We start from the raw sequence: 17343 nt of genomic DNA, 5'->3' as shown, positions 1-17343 counted from the left end.
TATACAGGTCCACACACATTTCTATATCCATGCAGCATGCACTTTAAAATTTTAGCCTCAATTCATCCATGAATATCCAAATGCCAATTTTCAAATAGAAAATTAATGTTCGTTTTCTTTATTTTTATCCGTGCGATGCACGAAGGAAAAATTTGAAATTTTTGTCGACCGTGATTGGTTAATCTCTAAGAGAAATAAAGAACTTCATCTTAGTGTATGAAGCTCAAATGACACAATGATGTAGATATAAACATGAATGAACAAAAATGAAAAGAACATGCCTTATCAAAATATTTCTGTACTATTTTTGCAGTTGAAAAAACTACAAGAATCATATAGAATTTTATAAGCATCGACTAGAAATAAGATTCTACAATTCAGATACATTGATTATTATGCAAATCAAATATAGTTCTGTACTCAATAATTACAAGTCATGCAACGCAACAGTAACCAAGAGTGATATTGTTTGAAAAACTAGTGTTTTATTATACTTGTGAGGATGTTCAAATAAAATACAAAAAGCCAATCATAAGTTCTTTCATGAGACTAGAAAAAATGTCTGGTACATTGTATTTTTGTTGATGGTTGAATTGGAATTAGCTTGCTTTCTATCCTAAAAACTGCATTATACAAAAGAGCAGATTGTTTTGTTACGAGGCTGTTTGGGATTTTTTAAGTTAAAAAATTATTTTTGATTAAAGTTAAAAAAAAGAGCTTAAAAAATAAAGTTAAGAACTGTTTGATAATTGAATGAAATTGTTCTTAAGGTTTTGAAAGGAGAGAGATAAAATGATTGTTATTAGGGAAGATGATAAAATTCATAAATAAAAGTTTAAAATAAGAAAATAATTTAAAAATAAAAAATATGAGAATACAAAATAAGTCTCTCATAGAAGTTTTTTGTTTTTAACATTTTTTTTTCATTATAAAAATTCTTTTATGATAAAAACTTTTGTAAAATCATGTTTGAATAAGTTTTTGTTTATAAGAAGAAGAGAGGCTAAAAATAAAAACTCTCAAACAGACATTATACATATAAAATACGTTATTTCATACTTTTAAAAATAAACATCTTAATTCTGTCATAAATAACCATTTTCATAAGAAATAAAAAATAAATTAATTAAAAGTGAACAAACTAGTTCCTCTAACCATAAAATATGTCCTAGTTGTTAACTTGAGTTTTATGGAGACTAACTTTCTGTATAATGCAATAAATGTTTGACAGATGTTTTCAATTTTTTCTACCAAAAATAAAGTTTTTATTTTAAAGATATCATACTTAGTTTTATTAAAAATATTTTGATTTTTTCAACCTAAAAAAAAATTGATTTTCCATATGCCAGTCCAATCATTGATTGTGAAAGAAAGTATCATAGGATAACTCTATTAATTTGATGGAAAAAAATGGAAATGGATTCTCTTGTGTTTAAAAAAATAATGATATAGTGATGTGGGATAATTATAACAGAAAAATATTTCTACAGAGTTAATGCAGATAAATTAGTTTTGTGTGACTCTTAGCGTACCAAATTCCTTGCTTATTTGTGAAAACAGTGAATTTTTGTGGGTTGAGGGTTTTATCCATTATACTTGGTAGCAGGGATTGATTTGGAGGTCACATCCATGTGTTTGTTCTTGGGTTTGCTATGAAGGTAAGGTGCGTATTTCCTGTTATTTTTTTATTTTTAAAATTTTCAAATTTTGGGTTCTTATTTCAAGCCTTGCCTGAGCTAGAAATGGGAGCTTTCTAGATGAATCTTGATCTACTATGGAAAGGTTTTGGAAATTTTACTTAGTTACTGTATTGAAAACAGAAGATTTAACTGAGGGCTTAATCCAATTTTGTGGGTCAGTCTTATGTGGGTTCCCTTCTTGAAATGCATTTCTTTCTGCTTTGATCTCTGATCTATTTTCACTGTTTGCAAGCTACGTCTAGCTGTTGTGAGTGTTTGCCACCTTAAAGGTTCCAATTCAAAATTTAGGGTTCTCAATCCTGAGTTATTTATTTATTTATTGTGTTGTTGGCATGAGAGAATGTGTATCTGAAGTAAATTTTTTTACCATGGTTTTGGTAAAAAAAAATAAAAAATACTTGAAGACGTTTTAAATCTGCAATTGTAGCACTTGGTTGAGTTTTATACTGTCTTGTATTTTAGTTTCCATGTAGTTAATGAATCGGACTCTTCTCAACTGTTGAACTTTTGTACTAATTCTTTTGATCTTGTATTTCCCTTGTTGGCATTTGTTTGGGAATTAATATCACTACCAAACCACCCTAATTGATAATTCCTTTGTGTACTCTATTTCAGACTAGCTATATTTTCTTTTTCATTCTATCTTCTTAATCCTTTTGTTGAAAACTAAGTTTTTTCCCCTCTCTCTCTTGGTGAAAATATTTTTCGCAAAATAAAATATTTAGCATAGGTAATGATTTCTATAAGCTTTTTATACTCCATGAAACATGTAGGATCTTAAAGCAGTTGTTTGATTCTTTTATTATCTTTATGATCTTAAAATATTGTGAATTTTGGCTGCTATTCAGGTAGATGATTCATTTTCTTCTTTCTATTTCATTCATTACACGCAATGGTTCTTTTTCATACTTTTTAACATGAACTTCTTAATTTTGTCATAAATAACCATTTTTCTTAAGAAATAAAAAACAAATTAATTAAAAGTAAACAAACTAGTTCCTCTAACCATAGACTTTGTTGTTAACTTGAGTTTTATGTACACGAACTTTATCTATAATGCAATAAATGCTTGATAAAAAATGACATGTTTTTAATATTTTTTACCAAAAACAAAGTTTTTATTTTAAAGAGAGTGTGCTTAGTTTTATTAAAAAAAGTTTGGTTTTTCCAACCATTTTTTATTTATTTATCATACCGTGCCAATCATTGATTGTGCAAGAAAGGGAAGTCTAATAATGTCTTGTTTCTTGAGAAAATCATTACAACGAATAAATTTCTCTACATAATTCTTGTTCAAGTCATTTAATTTTTTTTTTATACAGGTCCACGCACATTTTTATATCCATGCATGCACTTTAAAATTTTAACCTCAATTCATCCATGAATATCCAAATGTCAATTTTCACATAGAAAAATTAATGTTCATTTTCTTTATTTTTTATCCGTGCGATGCACGAGGGAAAAATTTGAAATTTTTGTCAACTATGATTGGTTAATCTCTAAGAGAAATAAAGAACTTCATCTTGGTGTATGAAGCTCAAATGACACAATGATGTAGATATAAACATGAATGAACAAAAATGAAAAGAACATGCCTTATCAAGATATTTTTGTACTATTTTTGAAGTTGAAAAAACTACAAGAATCATATAGAATTTTATAAGCATAGACCAGAAACAAAATTTTGCAATTCAGATACATTGGTTATTATGCAAATCAAATATAATTATGTACTTAATAATTCAGTCTTCTAACACAGCAAGTCATGCAACGCAACAGTAGTTTGAAAAACTATTGTTTTATTATACTTGTGAGGATGTCCAAATAAAATACAAAAATTAAGCTAGTCATAAGTTCTTTCATGAGACTAGAAAAAATGTCTGGTACATTGTATTTTTGTTGATGGTTGAATTGGAATTAGTTGCTTTCTGTCCTAAAAACTGCATTATACAAAAGAGCATATTGTTTTGTTACGAGGCTGTTTGGGATTCTTTTAAGTTAAAAAATTATTTTTAGTTAAAGTTAAAAAATTATTTTTAGTTAAAGTTAAAAAAAAAAAATTAAAAAATAAAGTTAAAAACTGTTTGATAATTGAATAAAATTGTTTTTAAGGTTTTGAAAGGAGAGAGATAAAATGATTTGTTATTAGGGAACATGATAAAATTCATAAATAAATAAGAAAATAATTTAAAAAAATATAGGAGAATACAAAATAAGTCTATCATGGAAGCTTTTTATTTTTAGCTTTTTTCTTCATTATAAAAATTCTTTTATGATAATAACTTTTGTAAAATCATGTTTGAATAAGTTTTTGTTTATAAGAAGAAGAGACTAAAAATAAAAACTCTCAAACAGACACTATATATATAAAATATGTTATTTCATACTTTTTAAAATAAACTTTTTAATTCTGTCATAAATAACCATTTTTCTTAAGAAATAAAAAATAAATTAATTAAAAGTGAACAAACTAGTTCCTCTAACCATAAAATATGTCCTAGTTGTTAACTTTAGTTTTATGTAGACTAACTTTATGTATAATGCAATAAAGGCTTGACAGATGTTTTCAATTTTTTCTACAAAAAATAAAGTTTTTATTTTAAAGATATCGAACTTAGTTTTATTAAAAATATTTTGGTTTTTTCTACCAAAAAAAATAATTGATTTTTCATATGGCAGTCGAATCATTGATTGTGAAAGAAAGTCTCATAGGATAACTCTATTAATTTGATGGAAAAAATGGAAATAGATTCTTTTATGTTTAAAATAATAATAATATAGTCATGTGAGATAATTAGAACCATATAAAGGTGAATCAATGGTTATTATTTAATAATTATTTTTTTTAATATTTGTTTTCTCTATTTTCTTTTATTATTATTGATTCATCTTTGTATGATTATGATTGTTCAGATGACCATGTCATGTCTTTTTCAACATTAGAGGATCCACTCCCGAAAAAATATATATTCAATCCAAATCTAAATATATTTTATTGAAGGTAAATGTATAAAATCAATAATTATTGATCTAAATGCTAAAAAGTTTGCTCCTTTTAATCAAAAGCCTCAAATTCGAAGTAAAGGAAAATCTAATGTTAGATATGCAATTTAATGTTTGAAAATAAAACGAGTAAAGGGAGGTCTAATAATATCTTGTTCCTTGAAAAAATTAGGACAACGAACAATTTCTCTACATAAATCTTGTTCAAGTCATTTATTTATTTTTTAATACAGGTCCACGCGCATTTCCATATCCATGCATGTGCTTTAAAATATTAATATCTATTCATCCATTAATATCCAAAAGCCAATTTTCACAGAAAAAAATTAACGTTCATTTTCTTTATTTTTTATCCTAACATATTATTTTTCTTTTCTTACCATCGTTAAATTATCTATAAATAACTGAAACAATTTTATATACCTAATGTTAAGATAAACACGAGAAAACTTAATAGTTATATGCTTTGATTTTTTGTTTACAGTTTATTACCTTTTATTACCAGATATTATTAATAATAATACGTGGAATGACGAAAGTGAAGAATCTTGAAATATAGAAAACCTTGGGGGGCTAATTAAGATAAGGAAAAATAGCTTTCACATGAACGACGCGTAGAATTACAATTCTACGTATTTGGACAAAGATCACCATAAAATCTAGCGTATATAGCTGTCTGTATACAGTACACGCGACACTGCAAGTAACAAATAAATAATAATAAAACATTTCGGTCAGAAATATAGGAAAAAAATAAATTATTTTTGATATTTTTCGGAGGCAAGCAAGGTAACAACAGGGTGGGGTCCACTCGTGTAAAGTTTTTCTTCTTCTCATGTTTTCTTATTCTTGTTCTTCTCACACAGTTCTTCTTTTACTTAATTTTCTTCATTCATTCTTTCATTCATTTATGCTTTCAACAATTCTTCCATTCTTCATATTTCTCCTTTTCGTTGCTTTCCCTCTTCTATTTCCTCCAAAAAGATTGCAACTTTGTTCTTCTGGGTTGGTTTTGTGTGACTCTTGCGTACCAAATTCCTTGCTTATCTGTGAAAACAGTGGATTTTTGTGGGATGAGGGTTTTATCCATTATACTTGGGAGCAGGGATTGATTGGGAGGTCACATCCATGTGTTTGTTCTTGGGTTTGCTTTGAAGGTAAGGTGCGTATTTCCTGTTATTATTATTATTTTATTTTTATTTTTAAATTTTTCAAATTTTGGGTTCTTATTTCAAGCCTTGCCTGAGCTTGAAATGGGAGCTTTCTAGATGAATCTTGATCTACTGTGGAAAGGTTTTGAAGATTTTACTTAGTTACTGTATTGAAAACAGAAGATTTAACTGAGGGCTTAATCCAATTTTGTAGATCAGTCTTATGTGGGTTCCCTTCTTGAAATGCATTTCTTTCTGCTTTGATATCTGATCTATTTTCACTGTTTGCAAGCTATGTCTAGCTGTTGTGAGTGTTTGCCACCTTAAAGGTTCCAATTCAAAATTTAGGGTTCTCAATCCTGAGTTATTTATTTATTTATTTATTTATTGTTTGTGTTGTTGGCATGAGAGAATGTGTATCTGAAGTCAATTTTTTACCATGGTTTTGGTAAAAATTAAGAAAAAAATACTTGAAGACGTTTTAAATCTGCAATTGTAGCACTTGGTTGAGTTTTATACTGTCTTGTATTTTAGTTTCCATGTGGTTAATGAATCCGACTCTTCTCATTTGTTGAGCTTTTTGTACTAATTCTTTTGATCTTGTATTTCTGTTGTTGGTATTTGTTTGGGAATTAATATCACTAACAAACCACCGTAATTGATAATTCATTTGTGTACTGTTTTCTAGACTAGCTATATTTTCTTTTTCATTCTATCTTCTTAATCCTTTTGTTGAAAACCAAGTTTTCTTTCCTCTCTCTTGGTGAAAATATTTTTCGCAAAATAAAGTATTTAGCATAGGTAATGATTTCTATAAGCTTCTTATACTCCATGAAACATGTAGGATCTTAAAGCAGTTGTTTGATTCTTTTATTATTCTTATTCTGTTTGTCATTGATTGTTATTGTGTATTTTGGCTGCTATTCAGGTAGATGATTCATTTTCTTCTTTCTGTTTCATTCATTACACGCAATGGTTCTTTTTGTTTATGTAGACATTTTAATTTGAATATGTAGTGTTTGATAAATATTACTTTAGTCAGAAGGGAAAAGCAAACTGAAATTGAATATCATACATGTATAATTTCTTTTTTGGTTTGGAGGATTTGGTTATTCTATTTGGTCTTTATAACGGAATAGGAATATTAAGATTTTGAATTTTACTGAATTTTTATGAATTAGTTCAATAAAGAGGAAAAGAATTTCAGAACTCATTCAGTACTAATATACCTTTTATTGAATCAGGCCTCTTTTTAATAAAGTGTTGGATCAGATGTGTAGTATGTGCCATTATTGCGGTGCAGACGTGATGGAATCAAATGATGACAACAGGAAACAGGAAAATGACAGTAGTTTAAAATTGAATGGTAAAGTTCCCTTAAGACCTTGTAAATTTTGTGGAGAGAAGCTACAACAAGAAAATGTGAAATGGCATAGTACAAGTCCCTATGCGACAACCCATATCAGTCCAGTTACATCATTGTCAAGTACTGATAGCTGCGTCTCCACTTGCAGTAAATTACTATCCCCTGTCTTTATTTAGTAATGTTGATGATGTTAGTTTTATATTGCAAAATGGTCTTTTTCTAACCCTGTCTTTCTTCAATATCTGATCTTTCAGGTGAGTTTTCCGTCGATGTGAACTCATGTAACAGGTACTTACGTCCATACAGATGTGAGTATGATGCTTAATTTAGCTATGCTCAAATACTTTTTTTGTTTTTTCTATTAGGAATAGTCGAGAAGAAAGTACAGATGAAGGTGTTATGGAAGATCTTGATCATAAGTTGAATGGGAAATCCCAAGAAGTAATGGAAAACAATTTCCAAGAAAACAATAATGACAATGAGGGTTATACAGTGAGAGATGTGGAGATTGGACAAGGACATAACTTTCAAGAAGCAAAAGTTGATGGTTCTGAAGATCCTACTGCATCCTCTGTCGAAGAAACTGAATATTCTCTTCCTTATGATTTGGATATCCAAACTTGGGAACCTCCTGAGCCAGAAAACCCACAGGATGATATGGATGATAGTGTGACTTGCGATGATGATGATGAAGACCAGGGAGTTGAGATTGCAAACTGGGGCGAGCCAACATCTATGAGTAGTTCTAAGGATGAATTAAGTGGGAGCTGCTATAGGTTCAAAGAGGAAAAACAAAGAGCAATGGAAGAAGTAATGAATGGGAAATTCAAGGAAATTGTAGGTCAGCTTCTTATATCTGTGGGTGTTTCGTCTTCTGATGAAGGTGATAAGAGTTGGGTGGACATAGTTACATCCTTATCTTGGGAAGCTGCTTCTTTTTTGAAGCCGGATGCTATTGGAGGTAATCCTGATAGATATGTTAAAATGAAATGCATTGCAGCTGGTTCTCGCAGCCAAAGGTAAAAATAGTTCCTTCAGTAAGAATTTACTTTCTGGTTGTTTTACTTATTTGAATGAACTCATACTTACTAGTTGGGACATGATGGTCTTTTTACTTGAATAGAATTTTCATTTAAAATACATAATGGTTTTATGATGATATGTTTATGTTTTTCAGAATCCTTCATATTGTATTATGTGATTATCAAGATGTTTTTCCTCTTATCTTTTTAAGAATATATATATATGTATATATATTTATTTTTTTATTTAACTGCATATAGAGTTCTATTATTGTTGAGCTTTTCCTTTAGCAATAGGTTTCACTTCGGTAATCTCTTGCTACTTTTGTAACTTGTAGGAGTCTTTCTTGTCCCATAATCATTTCAATGGAAATTAAGCTTATAAATATTTAGCTAGCAATTTTATGTGTCATGGTAGCAAGTCTTAAAAGAAAATACTTTGTATTGCAGTCAACTTATCAAAGGTTTGGTCTTCAAAAAACATGCTGCTCACAAGCATATGCCAACTAAGTACAAAAATCCAAGGTTGTTACTGATAAGCGGCATGATTGGCCATTCTATGAATGGGCTGTCTTCATTTGACTCCATGGACCAGGTAACTTAATTAGATTGGATTCTGTCTTTATTGACGCACCATTATCTAGCTGATTATTTGCTTGCTAACAGGAGAAAGACTATCTAAAATCTAAAATGGATCTTATAGAAATGTGCCATCCAAATGTTATATTAGTGGAGAAAACTGTTTCTCGTGATATACAAGAGTCAATTTTAGCAAAGGGAATGACACTAGTACTTGATATGAAGCTTCATCGACTGGAAAGAGTTGCACGTTGTACTGGTTCACCAATTCTATCATGTGATGATTTGAACGGTCAAAAGCTAAGATACTGTGACTTTATTTATTTTGAGAAGATTGTGGAGGAACATGCTGGTGCTGGTGAAGGAGGAAAGAGGCCCATCAAGACCTTGATGTTCATTGAGGGCTGTCCTACACGTTTGGGTTGTACGGTATGCCTTTATTTGTAACTTGGAACCTCTTTTTATTTGCAATACATTTGAAAGCACACATGCACGAATACTTGAATACTCAGTATCCGTGGCTTGGGTGTCCAAAGTTTTTATTTTTGTTGAAGTTAGCATGATATGAAGCATGGATGCAGATGTGGATACAGTATGATATTACGCGTGTATATGACGTTATATTAAATAATGAATTAGCATTGGTTAAATATATGCTGATGCTGGTTTTCACTACTTAAGCAAATAAATTCCATATCATATGGTTGTTGATGTGATGTAGCATGTTTGATAAACATTGAATATTACTCGTACTCTCATTTTTCAATGAATAGATACTTCAAAGTATAAGTATGCTCTAATTGCCTGGGGAGTATTGGCACTGACTTTGGCACACAGGAAATTTTGAACAATTTTTGCTTGGTTATTATCAGTTTAGTAGTCAGTTAACCTTAAGATGTAATTCCTTATTTCCAAACTGCTCCTACAAGATATTTATTCTCTACCCTGTGCTTCTATTGGTGTATGATGTCAAGTATTATTGATTTTTCCTACTATTATCTTCTGTTATGAGACCATGAAGTTGTTGTAGTTTGTGGTTTTTCTTCCGGAAAATGATTTTTCATCTAGAGTTTTGGGCGCTATTAACTTCTGCATTACCTGCAATTGCAGATTTTGCTTAAAGGATCACACAGTGATGAACTGAAGAAGATCAAATGTGTCATGCGGTGTGCAGTTGTCGTGGCATATCACTTAATCCTTGAGACCTCCTTTCTTGCTGATCAGAAAGCAATGTTCTCTACAATTCCTGCTGTGAAAGAAGCACATATCTTGCCAAATAATCAAGAATCCCAGGATTCAGCATCCGTTGATTCAAGCATTCCATCTCTCGTGTCTTCTGCTGAAAATGGAACAGTTAGTACTGATATCCCCATATGCAATGGTCATCAGGAAAAAAGCACCAATGATTTAAACTTAGAATGGGAACAGTTTTCCCCATTTTCTTATGAACCATATAATCCAGCTGTCTTTTCTGGGTTGTCAGCTATTTCATCTTCTCTGAAGAAAGTTATGGGGGACAGTTTTCCCTTTGCATCTTATGCTCCTTATCAGTCTCTATCAGCATACTTTGGCTTAAATGGAAGGAAACCTCCGGAGGAAGATGGATCAATTTCTATTTTAGACTCTCCGGAGGAAGATGAAAATACCAGGATCGACGCAGGATATCATTCTAATGAAGTAAAGCTACTTGATGGACAATCCCTGTCTTTGCCTGTGTGCTTAGATTCCAATGGGGATATAAGTAAAGATGATGATCATGATAGAAAAGAACTCCAAAGTAAAGATGATATCAATGCAGTGTTGGATTCTCAGAGTATTTTGGTCTTGATGTCTAGCACGAATGCCTCAGGAGGGACTGTATGCCAGCAAAGTCATTTTTCTCATATTATGTTCTACAAGAATTTTGATATTCCACTTGGAAAGTTTTTGCAGGATAACCTGCTAAATCAGGTTTTCATTGGTTTTTTTATCCCCTTACTTCTTTGCTTTTTCTAGTTGACTAATGGCAATCATATGATATAGTGCATGTTAGGATATAATATAAAAACCATTCACGTGTTTTCACCTGAAAGTCTAAGCTTTTCGTATAGTTGGTTGCATGACATTATATTTGAGCCTTTACGGATCTAGAGTTTGTTCTTTGCTGCCCTCCATTCTTCTAATTAAAAAAATTGCATTCTAGCACAAGGTAGGTAGGTAGGCAGGCTTATGCATTGTCCATGCTTCAAGTCCAAAGGACTCTCAAGATATAATATAAAAATCATTCATAGTGTCTTCATCTAAAAGATTAAGCTTTTGGGATAATTGTTACATGACTGGACATGATTCTAAATAAGTTCATTTCATGAATGTATTGTTAGAATAAGCAAGTATGTTGGGAATGAAGTTTTCAAATGCAACATAATTTGATACGAACTATATTTGTGTGTGTGCATGTGTGTATTTTCTCTGCAAACTGAGGTTGGACTAGCTTTATGTTCAAGTTCTAACTGATTGTTATTGCTATATATACAGACAAGACTTTGTGACACCTGTCAAGAGTTGCCAGAAGCTCACTTTTATTATTATGCTCATCACAATAAACAGCTTACCATACAAGTTAAACGATTGCCCCAGGAAAAAAGTTTGCCTGGGGAGGCAGAAGGGAAAATTTGGATGTGGAGCCGTTGTGGAAAATGCATGTCTGGTTCTACAAAGAGAGTGTTGATATCTACCACTGCCCATAGTCTATCGTTTGGGAAATTTTTGGAACTTAGCCTTTCTCAATATTCTTTTAGCAGAAAATTGTGCTGTGGCCATTCTCTTGATAGTGATTTTCTCTACTTCTTTGGGTAATATGATCTACTAATCCCTTCTATAGTATAATCTGCTGTGAATTTATTTTATGTTGTTGCTTTAACTTCGTTCAATTTATTATTTAACATGGTATCATGTCTGCCTCGAATTCTAAATTTAATGATTGTAAATTTAAGGGGGCGAACTGGAGTAGTGGTAAAACTGTTTCTTCATGACTGAAAGGTCATGAGTTCGAATCCAGGAAACAGTCTCTTTGCAATTATGCAAAGGTAAGGCTGCGTATAAGGATTTCCTCCACCCCACACTCGCTAGTCGGGTTTAACGGGGAGTGGTTTTTTACATTAGGCTATTAAATGAAATTTAGTTGATTTCATTTTGGACCATTACAAATTTGAAGTGCTACCAAATCTTTTTTTTTGGCCATGTACCTTACTGTGCTTGAGTGTGCATATTTGCATCTTGTGCTCTCTAAAGAGTCCATATCTTGTGGCATTTATGTTGGGTCTTATTGTATTTTTCCTTATCATGCAGATTAGGTCACATGGCTGCAATGTTCAGATATTCTTCTGTAACCACTTATACTGTGTCTTTGCCTCCTCAAAAGCTAGAGTTCAGTGGTGCAATAAGACAAGAGTGTCTTTTGAAAGAGACTGAGAATGTATGTTCCCTATTAGGCTATTTTCATATAGATATTTTTTGATTTGTACTGGCTGAAATACAACATAAATGAGTTTGGCGTAGTTATGTTCCTAATTCTGATACATTCCCTGCATTAAAATTACCTTCTTTTTTATATATTGTAAGGTGTACATGAAAGGCGTTTCACTCTTCACAGAAATCGCAAACTATTTGAAGACAATACGATTTGAGGGATCAATCTTGAACCTTGGAGGATCAATAAGAGAGTTCTCTGAGGTCGAGAAGATGTTAAAGCTGGAGCAAGAAGAGTTTGAGGTTAGCTTTCTGTTGGTGCATGTTTTTTTACATGAAATGTGGCATGGAATCAACTTGGTTGAAATTTGAAATGTGCTTCTAAAAGTTGCATGCCCTAAATATATTTTTTCTAGCTATGAAGTTTAAATTTGGTGTCACAATTCATCTGTTTGATGTTTTATCCTTCAATTATTGAAAACTTTTCTCTTAAATAATTAACAATAGTGGAAGTTACCACGATACTAATGCATTGAATGAAAGTGAGAGATAGTACTATGTAAGGTTAAAATTTGATATTGCTAGCACTAAAGCTCTAATTAGAAGTTTTAACGCCAATGGCAAGATTTAATTTATAGTGTAACATACGACGTGGAAAGATTCATTTTGTTGCATGTGATACATTAGTTCTGGATTTTCATTTCTTTGATTTCAAGTTTTTCCTCCTGATGAAAGCTTTGCTTACTGCTATTAGTATGAATACTACTGTCCTCTTCCTCTGACTTGTTGTGTCATGATAACAGGCAAACATCAAGATTGCTGTTGCTAATAAAGGGGATCCAGACCGGACTGCCTTCAAACTTCTCTGGCTAAACCGATTGATGTGGGATCTTCTGATTGAATCCTGTGTGTGGGATCGACGCTTGTACTCATTACACTCGCCTGATCATTTAAGAATTGAATCTGATGTCTCTGAGAAAGTTATGCAAAATGGCAATGTTAATGGGGTTGCCAATGGAAAAGTTATGTCAGACACATCTATGGAAGTAAATGAACTCCCAATAAAGGAAATTCCTATTCGTGGACCCCTTCTAGATTGCAATGAACAGGATGATCCATCTAATACTTCTGATTTCCCACAGAATGTGAAGATACCAATTGTTGATGATTTGAGATCAAAGAGATCTTCTGACCAAAAGTTGAACTTGAGTCTAGATGTTTTCACTCAGGTCCCTTCAGCAGATGGTAATTTCCAGCAAAAGGATTTTGTTTTATCAAATCATCTTCAAGTACATGAAAATTTTCCAGTTTCTACTGATTTTCAATCTGGTCCTCCTGTTGCTGATTTAAAGGTATTAAACAAGAGTGCTTCACTGCATTCACCAGTTTCCACCTTTCTGGATTCAAATGAATGGTTCTGGAAGCCATTTGCTGACATTCGGCAGATAGGTATAAGGGAGTTTCAGAAAAAAATATTGCCGAAATTTGAATCTGTAAGCAGCTCTATGACAGAATACCTGCCCACAGCCAATCAATTAATCACTGAGGAAGGTGCAAGGTTGCATGTCCCTCTCAAGACAGATAATCATATTGTGTCTGATTTCGACTGTGAACCCTCGAGCATGATTGCTTGTGCACTGGCCTTCTTGAAAGATTCTTCTGAGGTGACAGGAGTTGATAACGAGGATGATAGAAGAGAAAGTGGAATAGCTACCAAATCAACAGAAAGTATTTCAGATTCAGATTCTGTGCTTTCTACAGGAAGCACTTCTTCAGAAGAGTCACGAGCCTCTCGTGCTGCAGAGCACCATAGTGTAGAGATTGCTATGGGATATGCAAAATCACTTGGGAGGGAAAAGTATTCAGTGATTTGTCATTTTGTTAAGCAGTTCCGCGAACTTAGGAATTGGTGTTGCCCATCTGAGCTTGATTATATCGCTTCTTTAAGCCGCTGTAGGAATTGGGAAGCTAAAGGTGGAAAAAGCAAGTCTCTATTTGCAAAAACACTTGATGACAGGTTCATCATAAAGGAAATCAAGAAGACAGAACTTGATTCATTTTTGGGATTTTCTTCTCTGTATTTCAAACACATGAGAGAGTCATTTGAGTCTGGGAGCCAGACATGTCTTGCTAAAGTCTTGGGAATATATCAGGTTGTTGTACTGTTTTATACATATCTTTTTCGTTGCCATTTCCTAACTTTTTCTCCTGTTTCATTGTCTTGCTTCATGGAATTTTAAGCATTTCAATCTCTATGTAGGTTACTAAAAGACATATCAAAAATGGAAAAGAGGTTAAACATGATCTCATGGTGATGGAAAATCTTACCTACAATCGAAATATTACTCGCCAGTATGATCTTAAAGGTGCCCTTTTTGCCCGGTACAATTCTGCTGGTGGTGGTGCTGGAGATGTTCTTTTGGATCAGAACTTCGTGAATGACATGAACTCTTCTCCATTTTATGTCAGTCATAAAGCAAAGCGTGTTCTTCAACGGGCTGTTTGGAATGACACAGCTTTTCTCAATGTAAGCCTGCATTAAAAGCATTCTGCCTTTTAGCCTAACTTTTCTCATTGAAATCTTCTATTTAATTTGTTTTTCTCTTACCAGTGGGCTTGCATCTCCGAACCAATTTCTGTGTTGATACTCGGTAGGATGGAATAGAAGGGAAAGGACCAAAAACTGACCCTTGATTTGAACTTGATCTATATTTTCAAACATCTGGAATTTCTGATACCTTTCCCTTCTTTCCTCCCATGTTCATCCTACTAATTACTCCCTTAGTACATGACTGTTGTTTGGTTCCTAAATTCTTAGTAGACAATATATATTATGCATATTGTTGCCCTTGTTTTCATATTTTCCTTAAATTTGTTCTTGTTTTTGACTTTTTCCTAGCTCTCTCATAGTTTATTTTATTGTTTGCTCAATATGCAGAATATCAATGTGATGGATTATTCCTTACTTGTTGGAGTAGACTCAGAGAAGGGCCAGCTGGTTTGTGGGATCATTGATTATCTGAGGCAGTATACCTGGGACAAGCATCTTGAGACATGGATGAAGTCTTCACTTGTTGTGCCCAAGAATGTGTTGCCAACAGTAATCTCTCCAAAAGAATACAAGAAGAGGTTCAGAAAGTTTATGTCTACACATTTTTTGAGTGTTCCAGATCACTGGTGTTCACAGAAATCCCCCAGTCCTTGCAAACTTTGTGGCACAGGGGAAGATGGCCCTTCCCAACAAAAACCATAGCACAGGGGTGCCAAATGGTTTCTCTGCCCATATCTTTTGATTTAAATTTCTTAAATTATTTATTCAAATTTAAAATTTATGCAACTAGTTAGCACTGTATATAGGACAGTCAATATTGTTTATAAACCTACCCCTGCTATTCTGCGATTTTTAGCGAATTTCTAGGGATGTTGTCTTTTATACAGGTCCATCCTATCTAGCATGAGATGAGTGTATTTTTGTAAAGCCTAAGGAAAAATGTAAAGGTTTATTTTGAGTCAATGAAAAGTGCAGTTGCTGGCTTGCCAAAATATACCTCCCCCTTCCTTTGTTGTCATGCTCTTCTACTATATAGACTATAGAGTAAAAGCATATGCTTTGAATTTATTTGTTTTTCCTTATCACCTTGTTATTATTATTTCTTTAAAGAGTAGTGTTGCGCATAACTTTTTTTTTTTTTTGTAGAAATATGCTAGATCCAATGGTAGTTGTTACATAGAGATAAAGAGATAAGAAGTAGGAACTAATTATTTATTTAAGAGTCCTTAAGTATGTCAACTTATTGTATAAAATAATGGGTTTAATATATTTTCTGTGGTATGAGATAAAGTTATTTCCATGACTTCGTTTTGGGATTTGAAAAAAATGTGGAGCGTTTTAGTAAAATTTATAAGGGAAAAACTAGTGTTATGTAATAGGATAGTAGTTTCTATTCCTGACCCTTTGAAATGTGTATTTTTTCTTTTAAAAGTGGTGGGCTCTACTAGTTGCTGTGTTTGTAGCATGATAGAATTAATTTCTTGTAACATGACCAATATAAAACTCAATTTATAATACAAAATGAAAGAATTTTTTTAAAATATCTTATATTTTTTTTTCCCTGTACTTTAAAATGATATCATTTTGAGGTTGTATAAGATAATTTTATTTATTGAAAAATATTTTTCCCTAAAAATATTTTTTTTTTTGTCTGTATAACATTTTCTTTTAAAAATTAATTTATTAAACCTTCCCAGTTGTGAGTAGCTCTTGAGATAGTGGTAAGGGGAAATATGTTCATTTCAATCTTTTTATAATATTTTGTAAATCTATGAAAGTGATTTATTTTTGTTTAATTTACGTCACAACTAATTGAGGAGTTCATGGAATAGCTTTAGAAAACTTCTTAGGTGGCACGTGGTATCTCAGTTTCAAATCTAACTTGAAGAATACCAGATGGACGAGTGAATTATGCACTAGACAATGAAAGGTAATCGATGCCAAATAAAAACAGAGATAAGAGTTTATCTACGCTTCGAAATAGTGTCCGGAAGAAAAAACTTTTATCATTATTATTATTATTATTATTATTATTATTATTATTCTTCAGTAAAAGTTTTATATTCTACATCCATTCTTATAATCCTTATGCCAAATATTATGTGAAATTTTTAATTTTAAATAAATTATTTTTAATTAGATATTTGATCCAATCATTCTTTGGTGCCCGGAACCATATACAAAATTTAGAATGGACAAGGTTAAATTTTATCTATTTTTTAAAATATTAATTTATGTTCAAAAATCTTACACATATTTCACTTTATGCAAATTTATTCAGAATTTTTTAAATGCAAAATAAGGTATCATTTTCATATTCCAGCATTATTATTTTGAAAGTTCAAGTTATTTGAAGTGTTGTCAATCTTGCATGAAATTGATAAAAAAATATTTTGAATTGAATTTTCTTGAGACAGGTTTAAAATAGATAAATTGTGAAATCTTCATTTTAAAATTTTAATAAAATGATTGTTGCAACGATAATTAATTAGGGGAAGGATATTGTGACAACCAAGTGACTACC

The 17343-nt window shown here is 31.7% G+C and overlaps 1 protein-coding gene across 2 annotated transcripts; it reads left to right on the top strand.

Moving 5' to 3' along the window:
- Nucleotides 1-5611: 5611 nt before the first annotated feature.
- LOC133290072 (putative 1-phosphatidylinositol-3-phosphate 5-kinase FAB1D) lies at nt 5612-15811 on the top strand. Of its 2 annotated transcripts, none has more exons than XM_061488129.1 (13): nt 5612-5860; nt 7099-7367; nt 7475-7508; nt 7586-8239; nt 8693-8837; nt 8909-9250; nt 9932-10771; nt 11336-11652; nt 12149-12275; nt 12422-12571; nt 13072-14421; nt 14529-14795; nt 15207-15811. In XM_061488129.1, the coding sequence occupies exons 2-13, from the start codon at nt 7127-7129 to the stop codon at nt 15519-15521; spliced, it is 4782 nt and encodes a 1593-aa protein (XP_061344113.1). In that variant the 5' UTR covers nt 5612-5860; nt 7099-7126; the 3' UTR covers nt 15522-15811. The 2 variants fall into 2 exon arrangements, with proteins under 2 accessions (XP_061344113.1, XP_061344114.1); XM_061488130.1 differs by having other exon boundaries at nt 5612-5865.
- Nucleotides 15812-17343: the final 1532 nt, after the last annotated feature.

This window comes from Gastrolobium bilobum, unplaced genomic scaffold (genome assembly GCF_033153095.1).
Source record: "Gastrolobium bilobum isolate Gb01-03AN ecotype WA unplaced genomic scaffold, APGP_CSIRO_Gbil_v1 utg7782, whole genome shotgun sequence".
Classification (NCBI taxonomy): domain Eukaryota; kingdom Viridiplantae; phylum Streptophyta; class Magnoliopsida; order Fabales; family Fabaceae; genus Gastrolobium; species Gastrolobium bilobum.
Note: the sequence above shows the minus strand (reverse complement) of the source record. Positions and strands in the feature narration are given on the sequence as shown.

What these genes read in the sequence shown, in the direction of transcription:
- LOC133290072 (XM_061488129.1), top strand. Translation starts at nt 7,127, where the DNA reads ATGTGTAGTATGTGCCATTATTGCGGTGCAGACGTGATGGAATCAAAT. An exon ending in TTTTGAAAGAGACTGAGAAT is followed by an intron (nt 12,276 to 12,421) that starts GTATGTTCCCTA and finishes ATATATTGTAAG; the next exon opens with GTGTACATGAAAGGCGTTTC. An exon ending in ATGACACAGCTTTTCTCAAT is followed by an intron (nt 14,796 to 15,206) that starts GTAAGCCTGCAT and finishes CTCAATATGCAG; the next exon opens with AATATCAATGTGATGGATTA.